This window comes from Eulemur rufifrons, chromosome 23, assembly GCF_041146395.1.
Source record: "Eulemur rufifrons isolate Redbay chromosome 23, OSU_ERuf_1, whole genome shotgun sequence".
NCBI lineage: Eukaryota > Metazoa > Chordata > Mammalia > Primates > Lemuridae > Eulemur > Eulemur rufifrons.
The window spans coordinates 661,211-688,658 of NC_091005.1; the positions used below are offsets into that span (position 1 = coordinate 661,211).

General features: G+C 57.2%; 1 protein-coding gene across 10 annotated transcripts in view; it reads right to left on the reverse strand.

The window, feature by feature from the left end:
- Positions 1 to 986: 986 nt before the first annotated feature.
- The window catches only part of BANP (BTG3 associated nuclear protein), a 79,573-nt gene continuing 53,111 nt past the window's right edge, over positions 987 to 27,448 (reverse strand). For 5 of the 10 annotated variants that reach the window (XM_069497820.1, XM_069497822.1, XM_069497816.1 and 2 more), the window contains 7 exons: positions 26,970 to 27,209; positions 21,231 to 21,398; positions 14,991 to 15,121; positions 13,199 to 13,261; positions 11,134 to 11,172; positions 2,556 to 2,699; positions 987 to 1,573 (listed from right to left, as the gene is read on the reverse strand). In XM_069497820.1, the coding sequence (XP_069353921.1) occupies positions 1,502 to 1,573; positions 2,556 to 2,699; positions 11,134 to 11,172; positions 13,199 to 13,261; positions 14,991 to 15,121; positions 21,231 to 21,398; positions 26,970 to 27,209 (857 nt within the window). In that variant the 3' untranslated portion in view covers positions 987 to 1,501. Of the gene's footprint in view, positions 1,574 to 2,555; positions 2,700 to 11,133; positions 11,173 to 13,198; positions 13,272 to 14,990; positions 15,122 to 21,230; positions 21,399 to 26,969; positions 27,210 to 27,448 lie in introns of all 10 variants that reach the window. The other 5 variants (XM_069497818.1, XM_069497813.1, XM_069497819.1 and 2 more) reach the window with 2 other exon arrangements.

Here is a 27,448-nt window from a genome sequence, read left to right on the forward strand (position 1 = left end):
CCTTGGGGGCCTGTCACCAGCTCCTGGGACAACAGGCCCAGCCCTGTGCCGACGGCCTCTCCTCTGCAGGCACTGCCGGGCCGGCCCTGCTCCGGCACCCGTGGGTGTGAGCACCCGCTTCTTTCACGCCCGTGGCTGCTCCGCTCTCTCCCCGGCAGCCGCCAACATTTCGTCTGTACTGTCCTGTGTGTGTCTGGGCAGGGACTCATTTTTGTTTCTCCCACTGGGGATACGCGCCACTTCCGAACCCCGTAAATGCCATCTCTCTCCTGGCCTCGCCACTCTCTCCCCCGGGGATCCTGCATCGATGAGACTTCCTGCCTCCCTGACGCGGCCCCTGCCACCCTCCTGTGTCCTGCGGACTGTCCCGGGAGCCTGGCAGCGCCTGCCCTCGGGGCCGGCCCCCCGTGTGGGGGACTCGGGCACACGGAGGCCATCCTGCTGGGGAGCTGCTCCTCCTCGAGACCAGCGAGGACCCCAGTGGGGTGGAGCAGGGCACAGGTGTGACAGGTGACAACATGGCACTTCCCAGAAAGGCACAGAGCCATCGGTGAACACGGCTTCCTCGCAGGCGTGTCACAGCCCCAGTGACGCCACCGCCGGGACAGTGTGAGTGGACGCAGCCCAGGCCCTGCCGTCCACGTGGAACCCAGACCACCGTGGCACATCTATCCACAGTCATTTCCTCTGCCTTTTAAAACGTGTTAGGTGTTAAGCCACGCCCCTTGCATGTGACATTCTCTGGGGACCCCCCCCGCCCCCCGAGCTGGACCCTGTGGAGCGGGCGAAGGTCTGTCCGTCCGACAGTGGCTTACGGAGAGAATGGGACGCCAGGCGGCCGCATGCGGAGCCGGGTGCGCTCGAGAGCCCCGAAGCGGGTGGAACCGCATCCTCCGCCGGTGTCGCCGGCCGGAGCAGGGAAGCCGGGGAAGCCGGCCCAGGGAGGAAAGAGCATCGGAGCCGCCGTGGTCATAAATACATTTTATTTCATTAGAAACGCATAATTACAGTGCCTGGGTGCTTCGCCCCTAGAAAAGCAGGTGAGCAGCATGTCTGAAACCGCCCGCCGCCTCGCAACGCGGCTCCGGACGCCGACAGCACACGGCAAGGCCTCTGCCCGCCACGGCTTTGTTTTTTTTTTCAATTTTCTTTTTTGTTATAAACACCATAGCAAATTAAAAAAGCTGTTTAAACAGAAAAATATCAGTTCTCGATTTCAGTCCTCGACACACTGGGCGCCGTGCCTCCCTCGTCCCCCGGGCGCCGGCGGAGGGGCTCAAAGAAACGGAGTCTTGCGGCCGGGCGTGGTGGGCTGCTGCCGTCTGTTTGGTTTGTTAGGACACTTTCCCCGGCGGAGGCGGCGGCTCTCGGATGCACCAAACACAACAGGTGCGGTGGCCGCCGTGCCGGACGCGGTGACAACAGGGTGTGGGGACCCGGCTGGGGGCTGGGGCCGGCACCAGGCTCGGTGAAGTTCCGCGACCGCGGCGACAGCCGCCCCTCACTGGATCTGGATGGCTCCGTGCTCGAGCTGCATTTCGGGCTGCAGGGTGGGCTGCAGGGCCTCGGCTGTCTGCAGGAGAGAAAGGAGGGCTTCTCTAGAAAAACCACCACCCATGCACAGCCAGGCCTCTCACCTGTCACGAACAGCCCTCGACTGTCGTGCACGGGGTAAGAAACCCACACACCGGAGCTCGGAGGAGCCCGGGGGTCACGGGCACAAACCCAGCCCCCCGCCCCTGCCACATGAACTGGGCCACCCCAGCTCCCCGTCCCTGCCCAGACTCGCGGGAATAGCCTGCGAGCAGCTGACAGCGCACCCTTGGCCTGACACACCGGCCCGAACCTCGGTCATCGCCTGCCTCCTGTGAAACCGTCCCGAGCTCCAAAAAGCACTTTAGGGGAAGTGACTTTGCTTCCCTTAAAGACATGCGTTCTAATCAGTGAGTTATACACGTTAAAAGGACTTTAAATACACACTCACAGCTCTATTTTAAGGCAAGTTAAAGCAAAAGTATCTGATCTCGGAATAAGTTCCTGATCTCCCATCTCGCCATCCAGAACGTGCCACACGCAGGCTCTGTCCAGACACCCGGGCTTGGCGGCCAGGTCTGCGGGGCCCGCAGAGAAGCCGCCAGAAGGCACGAGTGCTCCCTGGGGACGGCGGCCCTGGCTGGTCCCCCCCACAGCAGGGGACCCTCGACTGGAGGGCAGCACGTGCTCGGGGAAAGGGAGACCCCCATGCTCCCCCATGCCCAAGAACAGGTGACTCTGAGCGGGGAGGACAGGGCAGAACTTCGTTTTTGCCTCTGAGTTTATAGACGTTTCCACGAGCAACTCAAGAATCCGCTGAAACTTGAAACCGGGCCAGGATCTACCTTCTCACCTTTGTGTTTTCAGGTGCTTATGAAAAACAAGAGCCTCAAACGAGTGTCTGTGTCCACGTCACGGCCCTTTAGTGGCAACGCACGGGACAGAGTCACCAATGGAAAGGCCCAGGCCGGGCGTGAGCGTCGGCGGCCGGGCCCGGGGCCTGCGCACCACGGAGCACTCACCTGCGCCCCGGCCGTGTGGTCACTCACCGGCGCCAGCTGGACGTACTGGACCTGGATGTCACTGCCCTGGAGAGGCGACCCGTCCACTCCTGCCGCCGCGGGGTCCGAGGAGGCCACGGCTATCAGCTGGGCCCCCTGCAGCACCTGGGGACACAAACCGAGGCCACGTCAGGGGCACACGGACCACTCCGTGCAGACACCAGCACGGCGGGCGCCGGAAGTGCAGCCAGTGCCCTGTCATCTCCTGAACAAGCAGCAGGGAAACCGCCCCAGGACCACACTGAGGACCTGGGGTCCACTCTGACTCCCAGATCGTTTCAGAGCGACGGCTGACGTGGTGTAAGTCACTGGTCCTTCTGCCACGTCCCAGCAGTGGGAGAGAAGGATCAAAAGGGGTTGGCAGTGCCCACCCCCCACGTGATCCACGCCCCAGCAGTGGTTAAAAGGATCAAAGGAGAGAGCCCACGTTTGCACAGTGGGGTTTCCAGCCAAGTTCAAAGCTCAGCGACAGCGTCCGCCTGGCATCTCCATCCAGAGCTCCAAGCCGCTGCGGCGAGCGCGGCCGGCAGCTGGGACCTGTGCCGAAAGCGCCGCGCACCCTCCCGGGAAGCCCACGGGGCCTGAGAGCGCCGGCCCCGCGCCGCGTGCTGCCGGGCGCAGAGTAAACAGGCACATGGCGTTCCAGATGCAGTTGGCACCTTCCTGGGGGGAAAAAACTGAACGAAACAAAATGATTCAGTGTTTTAATTACACTTTTCAAGAATCCATCAGCAGAAACTTCTAGTTCTGATTTATGGGGTAGGATTTTCTTATTTCTGCCTCAAAACTAAATTTTTCCAGGCAACGTGGCTTTGCTTTAACTGAAACTCAGTTTAAACCAAAACTGAGAATTCTGGGAAAAAGTAGCAGGAGACTCTTGTTTCTAAGAGCAGAGGCCTCGCGTCACGGGCTTGGTTCAATTGCTGGTTCCTTCCAGCACCTTCCGGCTGCGTGGGCCTGACCGGGCCCCTCCACCCATCCCCAGCCCATAGCGCCCAGGGGCAGAGCGGTCTCTGCCGCGGAAACCCAGGGCCAGGGCAGCCCCTCTGCGGGCGCCGGGCGGCCGGGCCACAGACGCCCCACAGGCTGGCTGCAGCCACGGAGGGAAACGACACCAGACTCCTGAGTCCGGTTTAGAGGAAGACGATGCCCACGGCTAACGTGACCCCAGAGGTCAGCGCGTGCCTGGGCATCCGCTTCCCGGTGGTAAGTTCATCGGACAGTCCGTGACCTGGGTGTTGATCGCAGGTTTTAAAGCCGTGCGCGTGTTCTGTCGGGATCCTCCCACGTGGGGAGCAGTTCACAAAGGCACGCTCTTCTCCACGTGCCCGTCTGGTGTCCTCGTGGCTCTGAGGGTCCCGTCTGTCCTGCCCGTGGCCAGCCCCCCCGCCCCCGCACCTGCCACAGCGGGGGAGGAGGAGGGGGGTGGTGGATGCGCTCTGGGGCCGAGGGGGCCACTCCACTGGGGACATTGCGTGACAGTGACGACGGCTGCCAGGGAGTCAGCAGGAGGCAGGTCTGGGCAGACCCTGGGCCCTGTGAGGGGACCGGCAGGAGGATGGCGCTACGGCTGCAGGGACGGCCAGTCTCAAGGATGGGACCACCCTGGTCACAGCTGTGTGTGTTGGGGAGGGGGTGCTCCCGGCTTCGCAGCAGGACGTCCCCGAGCTCCCAGCCCCAGGAGGTTCCAGCCCCACGGCCTCAGCCTGGGGCCTGTGTGCGTCAGAGACCCCGACGGGACCCAAGAGGCAGAGCACACGTGTCCCCACCAGGCGGCTCCACGGCACCCACAACCTCAAACACGCCTTCCGTGGTGCGGAGCCGGCTCAGCACGCGTGTCTGCGAGAGTGCGCGGCTGAGGCCAACATTCTTCTGAGGACGGGCTGGGGGGGTCCTGAGGGTCGAGCGTCCCCCAGCACCTGTGAACGTGACCCTGTCTGGGGACACCTGTGACGTCAGCTGTGGTCGTGCTGCACTCGGGAGGGCCCTGCCCCGACGTCCCCACCACAAGAGGGAACCTGAGCACAGGCGCGCGGAGAGGAGGCCACGGGACGTCGGGTGGGGGCCGCAGCAACGCAGCCACAAGCCGAGGACCACCCAGGACCACCGGAAGCAGCAGGAAGGGTCCTGCCCTAGCGCCTTCTCAGGGGGCTACGCCCTGCTGACGCCTTCGGACTCTGGCCTCCAGCACTGCGAGAGGAAGAATTCCTGCTGTTGTTAAGTTCCCCTGTGGGGATCGAGTTTTGGGGTCATAGCCCAGAAACGGTCTTCCCACTTCCAGACGCGCAGATGGAACACAGTGACCCCATGCCCTATGGCCGCCTGGTCAGCGTCTTTAGTTTCCGAAGCTTCCGGCCTTTGGCTTCCGGAACACGCCCCGAGGCTCCTGCCTCTCACGTGCGGCCCCCAGGCGAGTTCACGGGCAGCGAGCCCCCCGCCCTGTCCAGGGAGCACCCGGGGTCTCCTCCCAAATCCCTCCCAGACACCCTGCCCACCCCTGCGGCTGTGAGAGCAGGTCCGCCTGGGTCCAGCACAGCCACGAGGTTCCGGAACGGCACAGACGTCGGCACAGACCTTGTGCTACTCATGTGGCTTAAAGTGATCCACAAAGAGCTGCCAACGTTCAGGAAAAACAGCCAACGGTGTCTTAAGTGCCAGATTCCGATTTCCAACTGAGAAGAACCAGCCCCTTGGACTGATGGCTAATTAACCTGACTCAGCTGCAGCTAATTAACTAGCGGAGACCCTCCCCCACCTGCCAGGGGTGTCCCGAGTCCAGCCACAGGGACGGGGCGGCTCTGGCAGCTGCTCAGCCCCCGGCCTCGCGGGCCACGGCCCCCCCGCCACGCCCTGGGCGTCCCCCACACCCTGGGCCCCACACAGGCTGGGGCCTCCGCACCCTCCGGGGAGACCCCGGGAAACCCACGTTCAGGGGAGGCTGCGGTGAGAAGGGCGTCTGGGGACTGAGTGGCCGGAAGCATCTTCATCCCAAATCCCCTTCCTGTATCCACAGTGCCCCATGATGCCCGAAGCTGTGAGGTCACGCCCGGGAGACGCGTCACGTCAGCAGTGTGTCCCTGCCTGGGCAGAGCTGGGCGCACGGCGGGTTCTCCGGGAACGATCAGAGCTCACGTCGCGGACGTGGTTCACGAGCACCAACTCGCGCTGGCTCAGCAGGGAGGGCAGGAGCCCCTCACCGAGCAGGCTGCTCCCACAGGCCCGGGCGTGGCGGGAGGCAGGGGCAGGGCCCCTCTCTCCCTGGGCACACGGTGGGGGGGGGGGCCCGATGGCTGGCTGAGAAAACGGCTGTGCCCCCAGGACCCGGTCCCCACAGCACTGCCTCTGGGGGCCGCCGGAGCGGGAGGCTCAGCTCGGAAGGGCTGACGTGGGCGTCCCGGCTGCGGTCAAGGCCACCGCAGAGTCTGGGGACGGGGCTCTTTTCACTCTGCGGCGCTCTTAGCTGGGCTTCTCGGCCCACAGCAGAACCGCCTCGGGGCACCAGGCCCCCACCGACAGCGGGTGTCGCCTGCGAGGAGAGGCGTGTGTCCTCTGAAGACCAGACCACGCCTGCTCGTTCTGCAAGAGGAGCCGGCACCGTCTTGCCGTGCCTGGCGGAGGCCCCCGAGCCCAGTGTGATGCTGGGCACCGTATCCCAAACTGCCAGGCGCTTTCCGGAGACTGGGACGGTGCCAGGAGGTGACAGCCTTCCCGCTGGTGAGGCGGGGACACAGCCGTGAGGAAACACGGCTTCAAGAACCCCACGCGCCACGGGCTACACGCCACAGCCCACGCTGCTGGGTGACAGCCGTGCCCCATGGCCCACGCCGGAGGCAGAGAGGGGCCTCTGTCCCCCCTGCCCCTCAGCTCCCCAAAGCTCAGAGAGGTAGAAACACAAGCTTCTCCTTCAATCATGTCAACACGCTGTTAGCACCAGCGCTAACACTTTCACCAGGCACCCGGTTCAGGGCTGGAGCTGCCGTGTCTAGATGGAAGATTCCTCATAAATACACAATGGATTTAACAGTCACTCGCCGTTCACCCTCAGAGTGAGTTAAAAAAAAAAAAAAAAAAAGTGGAAAATTATATTACACTTGAAACCTGTCTTCCTACTCAGTGATCCCGTCCTCTGACGGCTCAAGGACACAGCGGCGTGGCGTTGACCGGGCTCGCCCGTCCGCACGAAGCCTCCGTGTCCTGCTGTGAGGACGAGGCCGCACGGTCCCTCTGACGCCTCCGCTTCCCCACTGCCCGGCATCTGCCCACGGCACCCCCCGCCGAAGCCCGTCCACACCGGCCGGCCGCTAACGGGGAAACAGGGGCACATTTCAAAGACAGTGACAGAAAAGCTTCGGAACAGCCCAAAGAATCACCAAACCTTCCCTGCACAGAGAACGTCCGAACGCTGGATCCTACTAAAAGGAAATCTGCAATTACTCAGAGGTGACGACTTTCGGCTTATTGTGTTGGGGATTTTAAATGACGACCGTTCTATACATCTTCACGATTAAAGAATTAGTGAGTATGTGACATACTTTTAAATGGCTTAAATGGCTTAAAAAGCATTTCCAAATGTCTTCCATTTGTGCATCTTACAATGAACTAAGTGCTGATTTGGAATAGTTGTTGTGTTCATCCACGCAGCAAGTATCACCAAGTGCTGATAAGGCCCTGCACACCCTGCGCTGGGCACCACGGGGAGAGTCTGGTTTTAATATCGTCACACTTAACCTTGCAAACGTGTGTTTGAAAACGATGGCACTGAGCAGAAACGGCCCCCCCACCTGCCGTCACAGTCGCGGGGTCGGCGGGCGACACCGAGGGTGCCGGGCACAGAGACGGCACGAGGTGAGGCCACGGCTTCCGCACACGTGACTCCAGCTCCGGCCAAGCGAGCCCTTCAAAGGCCCCGTTGTCTGGGCTGCCTGAACTCTGCACATGCAAACCCAAGGCAGCTTTCTTTCATCCAGGCTCTCTCTCTCTCTCTCCACAAATGTTAACCTCCTTCCAGGCCAAGAGCTTTGTCCAGCTGTTCCTGGGCCTTTGCCCACCTGAAAGAGTCTTCTGTGTTACAACTGCTGGGACAGCGTCCCAGGAAATTCAACAGGGACAGAAACGACAGCCCCAAAACACCACACCTATTTCACTGAATAATCACCACTCAAGCCTGACACCACCGTCCTCGCTGCTCGAAAAACCAGACGGAGAAGTTACGGCAGTTAGTTCCTGGGTATTCCGCGCCCACTCTCCACTCTGCACGGGGTGGCCCTGCCGCGGGCAACGGCCTCTGCCGGGCACAAACACTCAGGGCGGGGGGTTGGGGGGGTCAGAGCCAGGGCAGGAAAGGCCTCGGCCCCGTCTGGCCGGGACCCCCTGCTCAGACAGAGTGAGGGGCCAACCTGCAGAGACGACATCCGGGCGGCCTTCCCACCAGGAGGGGACGCGCAGGCGGCTCTGTCACCTTCCCGGGGTGTTTTCGGGACTAGTCAACCCCAAACTCACTCTATTTCTGACCTTTTATGGCTTAAATTACATTTTCCACCATTTCTGGTGGGGAAGGCTTTTCCATAAGGGATTAATTCCCTGAGCCACCAAGACTCTCCCAGACCTCGGTTTGAGTTTTGGCACGCGACGCAGGGACATATTTTCTTGATGGGAACGTTGTTATTGGAAGCGGAGTGACACGGCACGCTGCCTGTGAAGGTGAGGCGGCCCCCCCTGGGTGACAAACCGGGCAAAGTGGCCCGAAGCCCACTGGACACACCAGAGGCCGCTTCTCTGCTCCAGATGAAGACGCCCGGCACACACGGCCCCTTCTCCTTGCCCCATCCCAAATACCTTCCATATGAAACGCTGGACGCTTCCCATCTCTTCCAATCTTTTTCCCAGCTGGGTTGGGAGGCCTCATTTCAAGGAAAAGACTCCGAAAGCTACTGAAATTTACTCTTAAGCAAAGTATAAGACGAGAAGGTGATGCCAGAGAGGGGAGAGAAGTTTAAAAGCTTCCAGAACGCCACCGCCACTGTCACCGGGTACCAGCAAAGCTATTTCAGAAACACACAGTGCGAGTGGCTTGCGTCACTCTCTGTCTTGCTTAACTTTGCTTCATCCACATGCGGTGTCTGTGCTCATCACTGGTGATGGGTTTACCAGACCACACACAAAAAAACCTAGGTTTTCAAGTGATTCGATATGACCGTTTTTTATATACATCTTAGATGACATTAGCTACGACTATTAAAAAAATATTAAATACTATAAGTGTCAAAATATACATGTCAGCCGGGCACGGTGGCTCATGCCTGTAATCCTAGCACTCTGGGAGGCCGAGGCAAGTGGATCCTTTGAGCTCAGGAGTTCGAGACCAGCCTGAGCAAGAGCGAGACCCCGTGTCTACTAAAAATAGAAAGAATTAGCTGGACAACTAATAATACATAGAAAAAAATTATCCAGGCATGGTGGCACATGCCTGTAGTCCCAGCTACTCGGGAGGCCGAGGCAGGAGGATCACCTGAGCCCAGAAGTTTGAGGTTGCTGTGAGCGAGGCTGACACCACGGCACTCTAGCCCAGGCCACAGACTGAGACTCTGTCTCAAAAAAAAAAAAAAACCACACATATACTGGAAACAGCACTAAATAATCTCATGATGTGTGATCTAAGCCGCATGATCAAATCTCAAGCCTTTCAAGGTTTCCTCTGTGACTGAAAAATCTCCAAATATAAATAATTGACCCAGGTTTGAATATCTCAATAGATAAAGCATCACCTGGCAACGGAGTTTGGTACAAAGTGTTCAAAACTTACTGAACCTGAATCTGCTGAACCCAAATTCTGTGCTGAGGAGCCTTTGTCTGGAAGCAGCGCCGGGCACCTCCGCGCCGGGCACCTCCGCGCCCAGCAACCACACAGGGCAGGCGCGGCGAGGCCGGACGGTGCCCTGGCTTCCCTTACACTTTCCCACCATTGGTCCCCTCACCCTCCATAAACTCCCCCGCACCGGGCAAAGGAGGCGCAGTCACTGCAGTGCCAAGCGGGGAGACAGATCAGGACACAGGTCACGATAACCAAAAGCTCAGCTGGCCCCGTGGTGGTGACAGTGTGGACGGTGGTGGGAAGATAACACACACGTTTACAAACCGGCCAATGGTTCAAAATAACGTTTGAAAAGATCTAGTTGCAGGTTAAAGTTCAGTCTTCCGAGGAGTCCCTTCTCCTCCTCCTCCCTCTTCCAACCAGCAACGCTGGATGTTGGGAGGTTACAACATCCGCACACAAGTCAAAGCAAGCCCGAGACAGACGTCACCTCGGAGTGGCCGACCGGTGAAGCACAGAGGTCTGAGGGCTGAGGGCCGACCCTGGCTCCCCCCGGGGAGCAGGAGGGGATCGGGGTGAGGGGCGGGCACCACGCAGCCCGGGGCACCCCCACACCTGCTCACCCACCACCATCCCTGGAAACGCTCCTTCCCGAATGGCTCTAAGGCCTCCGATGCTCGGCTGAGCTTCCCCAGTCCTTGTCCACGCTGGGGACACACTGGGCGCGTGAGGCTGAGCGGAGGTGGCTCCCTCCAACCTCACCGCAGTGCCGCGGCCTCCAGCCTCCTGCGGACAGACTCGGCCGCGGCAGTGCCATCCGCTCGTCCTGCGGCCTCGGCACAGGGGGTTCTCCAGGCCCTGCCTCCTCCCTGCCTCTCGGGCCCTGGCTCCGTGGTTCCCGAGCACGCCGGGAACTGCAGGGAACAGGCCTGCAGTCTCATCCTCCCGCAGCGGGCAAAGCGGGCTGTGCTAGTGAGGTCTCGCGGACCAGGAACCCCCAGGAGCAGGCGGCCGCAGCCAGGGCAGCACGCACGGTGGGAGCCACGACGGCAAGACTCACAGCTCCGCTGACAAACAGCCGTGCGTCCCCACCGCTCCCATCCAGCTCACACCAGGAGCGTCGGCACCAAGGGGGGCCCGGGGGAGAATGAGGCCACGTGCCCCCCGCACGGGCCGTGCTGCTCAGCCCGCCCTGCCCGCGACAGCGAGGACAGTGGGGGACTGGGTTCCTTTCGAAACCCACTTGGCCAGTCTGCCGATGGGGCCGTGTGCGCGGCAACAGTGAGAACTGGCCAAACGATAAAACACAAGTAGAATCTCCCCAAGCGGAAAACAAGCAAGGATTAGCTAGACAGGCTTTCCGGGCAAAGGCGGCACCCTGTGAACACACACTAGCCACCCGAGTCTCCTCTAAGCAGGCGTCGGGTGCCGAGTTCCGCCAGCGGCCGTCGGGGTCGGCACCGGCCCTGCCTCGGCTCCGTCTCTGCTCTGACTCCCACGAGTCGCCGATCCCAGGAGCCAGGAGTGGGGCAGTCTCCTCCCTGCGGCAAAAGCCTCAAAGCAGCAAACGCAAGCCCCACCCTGCTCGCTCGGGGCACCTGTGTGGGCACCACGAGGACACCTTGGAGCTCTCTGGCTCCCAGCCCCTCCCGTGGGAGCCGCCACCCCCGCCAGAGGAAGCCCGTGCGTGAGCAAAGGCCGGGAGAGGAGTTGGGGGGTGACACTCACCTGCCCGTCCTGTCCGACATGATGGATCTGGAGGTTGCCCTGCAAAGGGTGACAGGAGGGGACAGTCAGGGACAAACACGCCAAGACAGGTTCAGACGGAGGCCGGGGCCGCCACGCCACCGGGACAGCTCCAGAAACTCGACCCCAAAACAAAATATTTCAACTGAGTTTCTAGGGACTGTTTTTACTTAAAAAGACAAACAAAGCAACTCAAAAAAACAGTGCACCCATTCCCCGCACCCTGACCCCAAATGAAAATGTCGTATCTTTTTTACTTTTTATTTTGAAACAATTTTAGATTCGCAAGAAGCACATAAAGTGGAAAAGAGAGGCCCCGCGCACATCTGCCCAGCGCCCTGGTGGGGTGACGCACACCGTCGCAGTGACACGGCCCAGACAGGGACGGGGCACGAGGTGGCCGACCCGCTGGCCCAGGAGCCGTGCGGGTCCCGGCGGGCGAAAGTCCCTTTCCACTTATTGTGAAGAAGCACTGGGCCGGGCGCGGTGGCTCACGCCTGTAATCCTAGCACTCTGGGAGGCCGAGGTGGGCGGATCGTTTGAGCTCAGGAGTTCGAGACCAGCCTGAGCAAGAGCGAGACCCCACCTCTACTAAAAAATAGAAAGAAATTATATGGACAGCTAAAAATATATATAGAAAAAATTAGCCGGGCCTGGTGGCTCATGCTTGTAGTCCCAGCTACTCGGGAGGCTGAGACAGGAGGATCGCTTGAGCTCAGGAGTTTGAGGTTGCTGTGAGCTAGGCTGACGCCACGGCACTCACTCTAGCCTGGGCAACAGAGTGAGACTCTGTCTCAAAAAAAAAAAAAAAAAAGAAGCACTGTCCTAGGTCTGGCAGGCTGCTAAGTGTCTCTCTGCAGCTAACCCTGTTTTAACAAAACAATTGCTTGTAATTTCTTCTAACGTATTGCATTCAATTTCTAATAATGACAAAAAAAGATTGAATTACGTATGCGAGATGAGTTCAGTTTTGAAAACTAGGAAAAAAAGGGCAAAATTAATAATAAAAAAATAAGTAATCTAAAGATTTCTTTTTAGCATAAACAATAAAAAGCAAATGTGTGTCGACTTTTTCTTTGACTACTGCATCCATTTTCCTTCATTTCAAATGACGACGAGCAAATTAAGAATCTGCCAAGAGGGACACGACCTCTGGAGCGTGAGGAACCTTGGCTGAGCTCCCTGGTCGGCGTGTCCCCACCGGCGCCCACGCTGCGGGGCCGCCCTTCGGACAACAGCTGTGCTCTTGCTAACGTCACAGCCCTGTAACAGACGCAGCCTGCGTGGCTGCTGGAACTCGAGGAAACTGTCACAAAGTAGCTCCGAAACGCCGGCACCACGGAACTGCCACACGCTCCTCTGCGAGAACTCCCGAGTGGCCCTGTGACAGCCCACGACCTCCCCGTCACCGCCAGGGCTCTGTCTGCCTCTGCATCCCGTGTGGGGGACACCAGGGATCTTTGCAACAGACGCCAAAGCCGGTGCCGTCACCACCTGGACACGGGCGTGTCCGTCGTCTCCCAGAGACACTCTGAGGGAGCCCACACTACACACGTCACACAGCGCGACGCGTGTGCGCTGCTCGGTGGCCACGGACGAGATCCAGGGAGGCCGACCGCCCCGCACCTGCTGCCGCTGCCCGTGCTGTCGGAAACGGCAGCAGAGCCCTTCGACGGCAGGTCACCAGATCCCGGGACTTGTGTGTCACCTCGTGGGATTCCCCCTGCCCCACGGCCCGGGCGTCAGTCCCACAGTGCGGGGAGGCAGCTGGGGCCGCCTGTGCGGACCACTTCCCGGCCACGCAGGGGCCGCCCCAGGGGAGAAGGGCGGCTGGACGGGGAGAGGAGGGTGCTCTGAGGGGGCCTCCCGCAGGAGCAGAACGTCTTTACCAAACAGGCGAGAGGCTGTGGAGACAGGTGGTCAGGACAGGGGAGCAGCCTGGACCTGCGCCCCCAGGGGTCGGCGTCCTGCGACCACGCCAGTGCGACATGTTCCCGGGGACCCCCAGCAGCCTGCCGTGCGGTGACACAGCCCCAGGGCCACTCACCTCGCTGTCCTGTGTGATCTGCACCTGCTCCCCCTGCGGCACCTGGGCGATGTGGAGGTGTCCCTGTGGGATCCGCAGCAAGAAAGACACAAAGGAGCATCAGAAGACAATCAAAGCCACAGGAAACGAGAAACATTTTCCGGAATGTTCATTCTCGATTATCTGCTGTATTGCTGAATTGTGCAATGTACTATGTGCCTCGTTCAAGCTTATTAAATCGCCTCTCTACACTAAACTTTTCGTGCACAGCCGTGCCCTCTCGTCCACAGCGGACGCGCTCCAGGAACCCCCAGCAACGGCTGCCGAGCCCCCCGCGTGCTCTGCCCCGCCCCCTCCCCAGGCACACCGCGCGGCGGGGACGTGCAGGGCAAAGGGACGCATCTCAGCCCGGGAGGGACAGAGCAGGGCGATGGTGACTGCATCCCACTGCTCCCAAGAGCAAGCCGTTTGCAACTGATTAAAACTGTTTACTTCTGGAATTTTCCATTTGATGTTTTGGGCCACAGTTTACCACAGGTAACTAAAAGTGAAACTGTGGCTGAGGGGCTACTGTGTAGCACACACCGAACATTCTAGACTAACTCTTAAAGGAGCAATGGGTCCCAGGAAAAATGGGTTAAATCTCTAAATGTACTAGACACACAAATTTACGGATGTGCAGGACACATGGAAAAGAAGGGAAACAAAAACTCAGAATGACAACTTTTTAAAATTCAGCTTGGAGGGACTGGAAACCTCCCCGTGACGGGAGGGCGGGACAGGCGGCCCGAGCCACGTGTGACCCGCGCTGTGCGAGTCCGCGCTGACGGCAGGGCAGGCAGCTCACTTTTAATCAAGGACGTACTGACATGACTGTTTAAATAGCTCGAGTAAACAGTCATAAATGTGGTTCCAAAAAATCAAAGAACCCAATTAAAATGCATTTATGTTTATAGATATAGGCAGACGAATAATTCCTATAAACCCTTACTTAGCTAAATGAAATACTTATTATCTTATTTGAAATTCTTAGTCCCAATGGGTCTTAAAATAAACTCCCGCAGAATGTTCTATGTAAACCCTACGGCAAAGTTATCTATTCTGGAATTCCCTCAAAGAACTTTCCTACTAACAAAGATGAGAGTAACTGCCTTGGTGAATCTCAATGAAACAAATTTAATAAGCTTATTAAATTCACTATTCGAAACTGTCTCATCTCTTGGGGAAGAAGGAAAAAACCCTCCTGCAAGTGCCCACATTTCCCGTAAGCCCCCCGCTCGGGCGGCGTGCTGGGGCCACACTGAGATGACAGCCAGCACCCCCTTCTCACGGAGCGGGGTCCCGTGTCCAGGAGGGGCCCCGGCAACAGAGGCTCGGCGACAAGCGCCACCCTCAAGGCCCCAGGGAGCCTGGCGTGAGTAACACACCAGCAACATCCCAGGGAAACTTGAGGTTTCTGGTTCCCAGCAAAGTTTCTGGTTTCGCCCTCGTCTCTGAAACGTAAGCGCGCACAGCCGTGTGCTTCTACGCGCAGTGAGGCACGTGCACTGCCTCCGGCCGGCCGTGTGCTCCGGAAACGCGGTGACAGCTGCCCCCCAGCCTCCCCCCGTCCCCCCGAGACACGATCGAGAAGGGTACACACTACTTGCACCTGGCCGTCCTCGCCCCGCCCCCCCCCACCCCCGGCCTCCCCCGTCCCCCCGAGACACGATCGAGAAGGGTACATGCTACTTGCACCTGGACGTCCTCGCCCCCCCCCCCCCCCCCCCGGGCCTCCCCCGTCCCCCGAGACACGATCGAGAAGGGTACATACTACTTGCACCTGGCCGTCCTCGCCGATCTGGTGGATCTGCACCTGCTGCGCGTTGGCCAGGGTGTAGTGCAGGGCCTGCGGCGGCGGCGGCTGGAGCTCGCTGGCGGGGGACGGGGTGCCCATCATCGGCTCTGCGGGGCGAGGCAGGGAGGGCGTTAGGCCTTCTCGGGAACCAGCCCCCATGGAACAAGACAGGATCGCAGCCTCCCTCTCGCCCCTCACCCCCACCCCGACGGGAGAGGAAAGGAAACGTCTGGTCAGCACGCCTCCACGCTCGTTAATCATTAGTTTAACAGATTTAACAGTAATCATTAGTTTAACAGATTTAACAGTAATCATTAGTTTAACAGATTTCTGACATGGAAACCAGAAGGGTCTGAAGAACCGAGTGACGCTGTCGTAACAAAACTCCTCCTAGTCCCAGACTTATTTAAATGAACTGAGTTCCTCAGGATGCATCTGCAAATATGAAAACTAGGACTAAAACTGACACTGAGACCTGTTCTAGACCAGCAATAAACCGTATTTGTTCCAGATAATCAAACAAACTAGGGAAAAGCTCCATCCACTCACTTGAAGATCCATTTCCAAAAGATTCTACCTTCTGTATCTAATCAAAATGAGATATGTATGTTTTGAGGTGTTGTGTATTGATTTGAATTGTAATGATACCACAATCGCAATTTTCTTGAACACTTAGAACACTGACAGTTCAGGGAAAAAATTTTAATTTTCAAAGTATACATACATTTTATTGCAGATAATTATGATTGATCAATAAAAGAACTTTTAAATATAAAAATATATTGTACACTTTGGGGGGGGTCAAGGCAGAAGGATCGCTTGAGGCTAAGAGTCCGAGACCAGCCTGGGCATTATAGCAAGACCCCATCTCTATGAATAGTTTAGAAAATTAGCTGGGCATGGCAGCACACGTCTGTAGCTCTAGCTACGAAGACACTGGGGTATGAGGATCACTTGAGCTCAGGAGGAGTTTGAAGTTGCAGTGAGCTATGATCATGCTGTTGAGCCCAGGCAACGGAGTGAGACCCTGTCTCCCTCCGCAAAATAGACAGTTAGATAATAGTATTAAGATGAAATTCTGTGAGAGAATTAGAATATTAATATGGACGAGGCCAGGCATGGTGGCTCACACCTGTAAACCCAGGACTTTGGGAGGCTGAGGCAGGAGGATCACTTGAGCTGAGGAGTTCAAGGCTGCAGTGAGCTATGATCACACCACTGCACTCCAGCCTGGGTGACAGAGACCCTATCTCTAAAAAAATTAAAATTAAAAAAAGAATTAATGGAAGGAGAAAAATGAAAGCTATGGAATTTCTAATTGTTAAATAAAATCTTTTCGTGTATTTTTTTTAACAAATAATGGTAAGTATCCAACTGCCATGGTATATAGATTCCACTGAATACATTTTTTAAAGTAATATAACAATAAGATGTTAATACTTATAATATGCTGGAAATTACATCCTTTTCAATTACTTTATACTGAAAAATGTTAGGCATCAGCTTTTTTAAATGTCAGCTTAAAAATATGCAAGGAGGAATACCCATTTCAAACTTCAGTAAGAGGGCGCGTGAATAAACTACGTAAGGGCCACTCTGCTAGCGAATAAGAACTATGTATAACAAACGGACTCCCAGATAACTTCTGCTCCAGTGTCAGTAAAAACCAACTGATTTGACAGATCCCAATCACTCAAAATACAACCAAGAACAATGGCAGTCCCCAGGATTCTAAAAGTCATAGAAGACATGATTTGTAGGTGTGATATAAATGGTTTCCAAAGATTCAAATGATCAAAATTACCGTTTATTCAATAGCTCGCTACAACTGTACAATGGGAAGACTAAGTCCCTATTTTATAACTTACACTGATAGTAAAGTCTAGTGCAAAAAAACTGCGTTGGTTACTTGTCCACGATCAAGAATAGTCTAAGAGCCACGGCGAGCCACGGGAGATGAGGGTGCCCACCCCAATGCCAGTCAGTCCAGGGGGGACCCAAGAAGGTGCCAGATCACCCTGTCCGCTGTAAGGCAGAGAACTGGAGACACGGCACAGCCGCAGGGGGCCTCTCCCCTCCCCTGGCCTGGCTCTCCCCCAGCCCCCCAGGACTGCCACGGGCGGAGGTGACGACAGCTGCACACAGGTGCGCAGGCAGCGGTTTCCGGGAGCTGGTTCTCTGCAACCCTAAAATACGGGCCACTGCCTAATCCCACCTGAGGGTTTCAGCACGCCCATGAGACGTGTGGGGGAAAAGGCTGAATTATATTTTAAACAATAAAATCCAGGCATCTTAAACTCGAGCACGTATAAATTTCACACAGTGTGGCCAGGTAGGAGGGTACAATACAGATGATTTCATAAACTGACTTTAAAAATCGCTTGGAACTCCTGCTTTCACGGCTTGTGTTCACATTGGCCGCACTGATGTAACCGAACAGGCTGGCCTTGGCCCGGAATCCCGTCCGCAGTATTTATTTGGAAGTTCCTTTTCCGTCTGCTGTAATTGAAAAGCAAACGCGGCAACCCCAGCTGGAATTACTACCAATTCCAAATTAACACGAGTCTGGCTTAATTACTTTTTGCCGGAACATTTCTGTTGCCAACCACCTTGCATATCAGATCAGCTTTGTTAGGCCAAGAGCAGCTGCAACAAGAACAAAGATTCCAGAGTCCCTGTACCTGACTACCTACTCTGCTTTGTCTAACTTTGGCCAAGTACGAAGTACATTAAAATAGAGGACTTTTAAATCAACTGAGGTTTACAATACGGGTCCTTTTAAAAGAACGTGTTCTACATTTTCCTCAAAGCGCATTCCACACTGGTGCTGCGTAGACATAGATGGCAGCCGCGGGTGAGCTTCTGGCTTCCAGCGAACTCCGCGGGAAAGCGGCGCTTGTCTGAGTTTCCCGGCAGTGGGCGAGACTGGATATGATAGCTCAGGAACTCACTCTTGCTTCTTCCTAGACAAATAAACACCCGAGGCCACGGGAATACAGTTGCGCCAACCGCCCTCACAGGGTTTTTGAGAAGCCCACTTTGAACGTGACTCTCGTTCCCAGCCATGCCTGTGTGTGTCCCCTCCTCCTCCGGCACCGGGCACAGCGTCCCTCTTCAGAGAGCAGAGCACAGCTGAAAGTGCTGCGTGTTCAGGACACGCGTGGAGGGCCAACCCTGCGTCTGGCCCTGGGCTAGGCCACGTGGACCCCGGGAGAAAAAGGACAACATCCCAGACGGGCTGACGTCCCCCTTCCAGAACCTGCTGTTCCTGTGCCCACCCTTGTAGGACCCCCGGAGCCACTCCCATTCCCCATGGATGTGCCACCTCCTTGGCATTTCGTGGACCTGGTTATCAGGCCTGTGAGATCTGAATTTCTAGCCGTTTCCTTTAACCCTTCCCCCAAAGGCAGTGATTTCAAATCCCGCTACGCCCATGAAAGCCCGTCTCTGAACAGTTCTTTAAGTGGCTCCAAAACGTTACCACGTAGCCACGGGTCGGACGAGCTCAGAGCCGGCAGGATCTCACCTCTCACCGTGCACAGAGCCCGCCACAGGTGAAGCACCTGCAGCCACGCTGGCCCTGAGGCGGCCACGTCACGGAACGCAGCTGGCCAACCGCCCAGCTTCCCACGCGCCATGCCACGCCCGCACCCCTGCCATGCTCTGCGGCCACGTTTGCAGCTGGGAAATTTCATCTCATTCCTTTTGCCCCTTCGAGATCCATCAGCGCCCTGATGACGCAGACCCACGCGCCCAGCAGTGGTCAGGCCACACGGTGAGAGCCGCTGGTCACGAAGGTGCCCGCGAGAGCCTTAGCTCGGGTTTCGATGCCCCACCGGATGAAATAAACCACTAATCTGGCCAAACGGACACAGCCGCACAACCCCCCTCATTTATAATCTCTGGAATTCCCGTGCGGTGTTTCTAGATCTCCTACTTCCTGTCTCCTAAGGTTCTTCAAGATCTCCTTGCAACGTCCCTTTCCACCTTTAAATCCTGGAATGTAATTTTAATACAGGTTGTCCTGTCCTGGTCCTTTGACTCCAGACCAGGTCTCTTTCTATCGACGGGTTTTGCTGGTCTTGGGTCACTGTCCTGCTTCTTGGTGGTGTTGACTGGACACGGGACATTGTGGATTTTGCTTTTTTGGGCGTCTAGGTTTTGTTGTCTTTCGTTTTAAAAGCGTTGTTACTTGTGATTCAGCGAGATCTTTCCAAGGCTGCTGTTCAACCCTGCCTTTACTCTGGGGACAGCTCAGCCCCCCCAGCAGGCTCTGCCTTCTGGCTTCTCCCCGGGAGGCCCTGGCCGACCACAGAGGACCTGAACCCTCCGGCTGGCGGGAACCTGAACGGCCCTCGGCCCCGAGCGAGCCCAGGGGCATTTGCTCAGACACTGGCCGCCCTGTGCTTGGCGCACGCGTGTCTTCGGATCCAGCAAACGCTCGAGGGAGCCCCGTGCAGACTCTGCAGCTCACCGTCGTGGAACTCTCTCAAGAGCTGGACTCCACAACCGTCAGCTGCCTCAGCCTCTCTGAACTCCCACCTGTGCCCTCGACCTGGTGGCACAGCCACGCTATGCGTGGAACCTCCCCCACTGCCCCATGGTCCAAACTGTGCCTCCTGAAAGAAACCCAGGGTGGCGGCAGGGTCACCTCCTTGGGGGGGTCACGGTCCTGAGCTGGTTGCTGCCCAACGTCTTAGAACAGCTGTGCACAGGGTTTCGTCCCGACCGCATCTTGCCACGACTAAAAGCAGAAATCCCCTCCCCCTGAATTTTAAACAGCATTTTATTTAAAACTATAAAACTAATGCAGTGCTTACTGGAAATAATTTAGGAACTATAGTAAAATACAAAGACAAAAATACAAATGATAATCCCCCTGCCCAGAGACAGCCACTGCTAAAATTACCACATACAGATCTTCGACCACGGTCCGCATGTAGCTGTACGTTTTTAATTAAAATGGGACATGCCATAACTGCAGTTTTCACGTCTGCTCCGCGCCCGGTTAGCAACACTCGGCGGCGGATCTCAGGTCACGGATCCCACTTCTGTGACTCCACTGCCGCAGCCGCAGGCCACTGCGCCACACGGCATTTCGGCGAATGCGTCTGCCCCACGCCCAGGGCTGCCAGCTCTCTAAATTCCCACGGCGGCATCCCTACTTGCGACAGAAAGGCCTCGACTCCCCTCTAAGAGCTCTGCCACGCATGCCACTCAAAAGAGCACTGCTTTCGGGGTGCGACTTGGGTGGCCGCTACCGCCCGCCAGCTCCCATCTTCAGGAACCCTTGGCAACAGCCACGGCTGAGTATCTGATAACTACCAAAACAACCGCAGAGCCGCTTCCTGCAGGATGGCTCGGAAGGACTCCGAGCTCTCCGGGAGAGCTGGTTTGTAACTTGCAATGCTTCCAGATCACAGAGTTCTGGCCCAGGAAGACCCCACTCAGAAGAGCGGGCCCTGCCCACGGCTGCCCCGGGTCCTGACCCCAGCCCCGGCCAGAGCTCGAGTTCCAGGAGCCACTGCCAAGGGAGCTACTGTGGGAGTTTAAAAGGAATTGTTTTAATTCAAATATTTATTCAAATATTTTGGGATGTCTTGGGTGAAAGGCAATATAAAGTCACATTGTCATTCCTGGTAAAATTTTCCCAGGGAAAATCAATCCTTCCAGCAACACCACTAAGAGGATTCTTTTTTCCCATCATCTTGTGGATAAGTCTTGAGGCCAAAAATTCAAAATAAGAAGAGTATAAAAATTTGGAATCCACCCAACCCTTCATCTGTGGTCACCATGCACATAACAGCAATACAATAACGTTACTGTTACTGTCGTTACGCTACAAGCTGAGCAGACAGCGGAGGGAGGAGGTGAGCAGGGCCTCACGCACCTGTCCGGGTCCTGACCCCGCCCTCTCTCTGCCTCAGACCCACATCAGCAGGCAAAGGCCTGGACACCCAGCATCTAGCAAACCTCCAGGGTGGCCCCGTGGGCCCTCTGTCCCACACGGCGGAGCCTCGAGCGGGTCTGGCTGAGGTTTCCAGCCGGGGGGGTGAGCACAGAGTGGAGGCTTCCCGTCCAGGGTCCCCACGGGTCGCTGCAGATTCTGCAACACACGTCGTCCCCGCTCTAGACTGTGCCCCTCAGGGCACGGCCGTGCGGACTGCGCTCGAGCTGGAGGGGAGAGGGGCAGCCCCCGCAAAGCGAAAGGCGTACCTGAGGCACTGTAGGAGGATGAGGATGGCGTTCTCCGCGAGAAGCTCTTGACCGCCAGGCTCTGGCCCCGCTGTTTCCGCCGCCACGCCGTCCGACACTTGGAGTCGATGCTCTGCTTGATCCGGTACCAGTCAGATTCCGTGATTCCAAATTTATAGAAAAGGTGGCCTGGGAGAACACACCGCAAATACGAGCTGTGAGATAAAGGCCTCCCTGTCTGGGAGCAGCCGCCGCACCCCCAGGCGCTCCCGCAGGGCCTGAGCCCCGCTCCGTGCAAGGATCTGGAAGATCAAGGATCCGGAAGATCATGTATCACAGAGACGTAGGTGGCCAGTCAGGAAATGACCTCCCAAGTACAAATACGTACTAGAACACAGTCACACGTTCTTCTAACGTGCCTAACTTTCAAATAACTCGGACGTGAGGAGGGGCACAAGGTGCTCCCACGAGCCCCCAGCCTCTCCCTCGGCCCTGCGGTCACGGACGGGACGTAATGTCTAGAGAGTAAAATCGAGGATCTCAACAATTCAGTGAAAACCGGTTTTCTGAAACTCCAGCTCATCACCCTTCACGCTCACTCACGTCTGCGTGGCGACCTCCTCACGCCTTCGGGTCTCGGCCGAACGTCACCTCCGTAACCCACCCTTCATGCTCAGCGTGTCCCCCGCACCTGGGACTGGCCGTTTATTCAGAGCATTGGTCACTTTCCGACACCAGCAGGATTCATCCGCTCATGAATCTGTGTTTACTCTTTGCTTCCCTCACAAACACGGGGTCTCCGTGTTGTTCACCTATGCGTGTCAAGCACCCAGCATGTCTCAGCACATAGCAAATGCTTAAATACTTATTGGATAAAAAAATCATTACAACTGGCCGTAAGACATTCTTCCATTGCTACCTAAGTCTGCTGGGCGCGTGTGTGACTTGCTGGGGCCTCACTCATGCCTGCTCAAGGAGCACACACCCCGCCGCTGTTCTTATCCCTGGAGCCCCCACACCTGGCTGCACGGGCACGGCCCGCGCTCCCCCGTGGGGCCACCGCAGGCGTATGTGGTCCCGTGCTCCTCCAGGGCTCACCCCACACACGGGACAGCACCTCCCTGGCACCCAGCTCATCACGCATGTTCCTGGGAGCTCTCAAACACCACCCAGCGGCATCCAGAGCCCCCTCACTGGACAAGGAGGAAGCTGAGGACAGGATGCAGTGGCTCCCTACTGCACGCCTAGCCCACCTCTCACCAGACCACGTGACCAGGATGCAGTAGCTCCCTACTGCACGCCTAGCCCACCTCTCACCAGACCACGTGACCCCTTCTTTGTACCAAACGGCAACAAGAATTAATGATGACCAACTTGGGAATCCTAAGAAATTCTCTTCAGCACAGCGACCTCGAGAGCTGGCTCATGCAACTCCACTGATTAACAGGAAAATAGATGGATGGAATTCAACGTTGTAACAACAAAAAGATTAAGCTGAAAAACGTCCTGTTTTGACTACCGGGAGCATGGAGTTTGGACCATCCACTGAGAGTTAAATTACTGCCCAAGCCCTAAAAAATCTGTCTTTACTGAGACCAAAATACTAGAAATAATCAAAACAGAGGAAGTGTTTGTTTTAAGTACCATATTAAGTATCCAAAGTATCTTGGATTCTGGAAAGACACTTCTTGACTTTTTCTGTAAATACAAGCTTAAGACATATTTGACTCTGAATAGACTGACAGCCAAAGTTTCTTACTCTAGATAAAAAAAAAAAAAAAAACAAGTTAAGGAGTAGGATTTATAGGATCAGAAAGAACAATAACCTAAAGTAGTTTCAGCAGCACTTTTTCCTCCTCACGTGTACAAGCAAATTCACAACTGAAGCATCAACGCTCCTTTCTCATGTTCTTCCAGGTCATCCCTAAGATAGTCACAGAATCTCCACTCGATAAACACGTCCTGAGCTACTGCTGTGTGCCGGCGACAGCCTCACCCAGGCTGGGCTCTCACCAGCTTCAGGGAGAGGAGAACCCAAACGCAGAGCGCAACTGTGACAGAAACCAAGGATTAAAATTACAGTCACATAATTCCCGGTGACCCCACCTACTGACTCTGGTTTCAGAAGGACCCGACCGCTGACCACAGTCACCAGGGAGCCCAGCTATGAAAACTCAGGTAAACGGTCACGGGAGGACCCACTGCCGGCTGCACCTACACACGGGCCACCTGCAACCGTGGTCTGCAAGACAAGAAAGGAAACTACAGTCACACGCGGTAGGAAAACGTGTGTGGGGCACGTCAGAAACATGCTCAAAACCCTCCTCCTGTCCTCCTCGCGTCTTCACACCCAAGGAAAAAACTTCTAGATACGTCTAGGGACTGAAAAATTATATTAAGTTTTAATTTTTTTTTTTTTTGAGACAGTCTCACTCTGTTGCCCAGGCTAGAGTGAGTGCCGTGGCGTCAGCTTAGCTCACAGCAACCTCAAACTCCTCGGCTTAAGCGATCCTACTGCCTCAGCCTCCTGAGTAGCTGGGACTACAGGCATGCGCCACTATGCCCAGCTAATTTTTCTTAATATATATTTTATATATTCTTTTCCATCACTAACAAGTATATATACACTATGTAAATATATATTTTAATATACATTAAATACATATGTTTTATATACTATATTGTATAATACAATTTATATATTGTATAAATATATAAATCACATGGGTGTATAAATATAAAAATGAGTAAAAACATTAATATTTAAATTCGACTGTATAAAAATCAACTTGCCAGGTCAAAGCCTGGTTTCTGTCCTTTGAAGGAAGGACCTACATTCACACCGTCACACGCTGTCCCTTGACAAGTCCTCCTAGTTCCTTCCAGCAGCAACTCAAGGCTTCGAGGGGTGGCGAGGCCCCCGCTGGCTGCCAGGAGAAACCAACCGACGAACCAGCAGCAAAAACGTCTCTGCCATGCAGAGCTGTGGTTCGGAAGGTCCGACGGGGTCCGACAGGGCACAGGGCTCTCGCTCAGACCCCGTGGGGGGCCAGCACCCACCTCTGCGCGGCCCCGCAGGAAGCTCTGACCTGCTGTGGCTCAGGCTCCCGCCCCCCAGGGCCCCCCCCGTCACCCCCCGGCCCCCCCTGGCACCCCCTGGCACCCCCTGCCACCGCTGCTCCCACTGCTCTTCCAACAGCTGTCTGCACCTCTGGGCAGCCTCGGCCTAACACACGGTGTGGGGAAAATCTTACAGTGATGTGATCGGAAGATTACCTTGAACCCAACTGCTACTGTGCACTTGCAGAAGCGTTTCATCCCTAGACACACGTTAAGAACAAAAACACTCACGAAACAAGAATGTCATGACCCTCACTTCAGTTCTGAGGCGAAAGCCAGAGAAAGGAGAAGTGATTTGTCCATGTCGGGTTACCGGTTAGGAGTGAGAAGCAGCCTGGTGCCCACCGAGTGGGGAAGAGGCGGCCGCGCTGTGTGGTCCTCACCAGCACCCCAAGGCCCCCCGGGGCAGACGCAGGGACCCCCCGATTGCACACCGTGTGCCCCTGCTCTCTGGTTTCCCTCGACCCGAGCACGCTGGCTGCTCCGGCTGGGAGACGTGTGGCACCTTCGGGTGAGGATGGCAACGGCAGCAGTTTCCCGGATACGGGGAGCAGAAGCCCCCAGGCCTGGTGGCTGAGGCACACGGTGCCCACAGAGCCGCGGCAGCCGTCCCACCCGGTCCCGCCCCACTCTGTGCCCTCGGCGGCCTGTCCCTTCACCTCCCCCGGGGGAGCAGCCCGACCGCGCCACACTCCCCTCCACTGCTGGTGGGCGCCGGGCGGTGGCCCCGTCCCTGTGGCTGCCTTCCGCTCTCTAGAGCTCCCGTGACCGACACCGTGGCTCAGATGACAAAGCCAGGTCCCGGCTCTCAAGTGACGAGCCTCACAGAGGACGCGCGGCTCTTGGGCAGCGACCAGCAGGGCTCGCCGCGTCCTCGGTGGGTGGCGGGAGGTTTATCAGTTGCGAAGGAATGAAAACACCAGCACTGCTAATGTAATCTCAAGTTCAAAGAGAAAGCAAAGCAGAAAACGAGTGCCAACAACTTATTTCTTGAAATTACAGACCTGACTTGATAGTGCTGGCCTAGAAAACACGAGGAATCTTGACCTCTGCCCAAGGGAAGCCGCGATCTAATCGCTCCCGCGGAGCCGGTGAGGCTGGACTCGCGCTGCACGCCGCACCCAACGCCAGAGCCTCCCGGCCACCGTCCCCACTGTCTCCCAGTGTGGTGACCCCCTCCGTCATGGGGAAAATCATGGGGCCACACCTGTGCCCCACTTGTCGAGAGAGTCCCGAGGGCCCTTCTCAGGCCCCCCCAGAGCACAGCATCCAGGTCACCCATGAGGGGGGCCCCAAAGCGGGGAGTGGCAGAGGGCGGGCACCAGCCGCACTGTTGGCCCACAGCTGTGCGTGGCCGCGTCAGGGCTGAGCAGGTCGGCCTGCAGAGCCTGAAATACCCACTGTGTGGCCTTAAGGAAGAGGCTGGGCCCTGCTCTGAACCTCCCCTGTGACGCTATTCGTCACCGAACCACTTCCTTCCCCATCGGAGAGACCAGTGTCCGCTGCCCACCCGGGGGACCTTCCAGTAGGTTATCTGAGATGACCCCAGGGCCCACGACAGGTGCCACCGGACCCAGACAGCAGGGGCACAAAGCCTGGGCCAAGCCACCCCCGGCACGCACGTCTGTCAGGGACCCGGGCTCCACCGCTCAGTGACCTCTGGAATTCTGAGGTCAGCAGGACCCCTAGGTTGTAATCAGAGGTCAGTCGGAGCGGCCACGGGAAAGTGTCCCCACCACTTCTGTGACAGCTGCTGAAAAAGTCAGCCCTGACGTCTGTCACTGCTCCTCACAGGAAGGTTCGTGGGTCAGCGTCGGGGAACCTGCCCGCGGAGCCAGGCTCTGTCCCGGGGGAGGGCAGGCCCTGCCCGCTGGGAGGGCACGGACGCCCAGGCCCTTGCCCTGCTCTCCTTCCTGCCAAGTGAGACCGAGTTCACTCGCGCCGCGCACCTCTGCAGAGCGGGGTTTCCCGGCGCAGGGAGCCGGGCCCTGCGCTGGGGCTCTGGTCCCGTGGGTGCTGCCTCTACCCCACGTCCTGCTAGAAACCACAGCAAGGGCTTCCGGAACGACGTGGACCCCGCGGAATGGATGAACCAGCGTGTGGGTGTCGGGGCAGCGGGTTAGGGTTAGAAGGACCTGAACGCGCCTTCATCCCCTCCAAGTGCCATCGGCAGGATCACACCGCGATGACCAAGTGCCGCTCCTCAAAGAGGAGGACACTCCACAGGCCGTGTTGGACACCAGAATTTCTTAGACCTCCGGTTTCCATCACAACAGCACAGCTGCCACGGCCCGGGCTCCCTGCAGGAAGGAGGCAGGCGGCCTTCCCTGGTGCCACCGGGAAGCAGGCAGGGAGGACCCCTCGCTCCCCCTCCTCCTCCTCCTCCTCTTCCTCAAAGCCGCCGAAGGACACGAGGTCTGGTTTTCAAACCCCCTGGAGAAACCCGTCCCACTGTCTTTTCCCCCTGCAGGGCACAGACAACAGCCACTACGGGCGCTCCACTCAGACCCCACGGCCCGTGCCTGTCTCAGCCACTGACGCCGCATCCTCCCCACACTGAAGACGGTGCCCACTCGGCTCCCCCGCCAGCAGCCGTCCTCCCGCCCACCCCACCCGCGAGAGGGACGCGGCCACACTTACAGCGGATGCCGTAGATGGTGAGAGGGTCCAGCTGCTTCTTGCCGTGCTTGCCCTGGCCCGAGAGGTTGGACACGGCCTGCACCTCGCGGTGGAAGAGGTAGTCGAGCAGCGTCAGGGCCATCTTCTCGGCCGTGCGGCAGTTGGTGCTGATGTGCAGCATGTCGGAGGGGATGATGGCGCAGCGCACCCGCATCTCGGGGTTGTTCTCGTCGCCCAGCCAGGTCCCGTTGGGGTAGTCCTCTGGAAGAGAGAGGGACAGTCCGCAGGCAGCCTCGGCTCGGGGCACGTGCCGCACACGCCACGCAGTCGGGACGCCGGAGCACTCAGCAAGACGCTGCGCGCAGCTCCCTGGCAAACCCCGCTCCGGCTTCCCCGGCGGCTGCTGGGCAGCCCCTACCCTCACACCAGAAGGCGCCACGGGGCTGAGCTGACAAAGAACAGACACGGCTCTGTCGCTCCCCAAAGGCACCCAGGCCTCC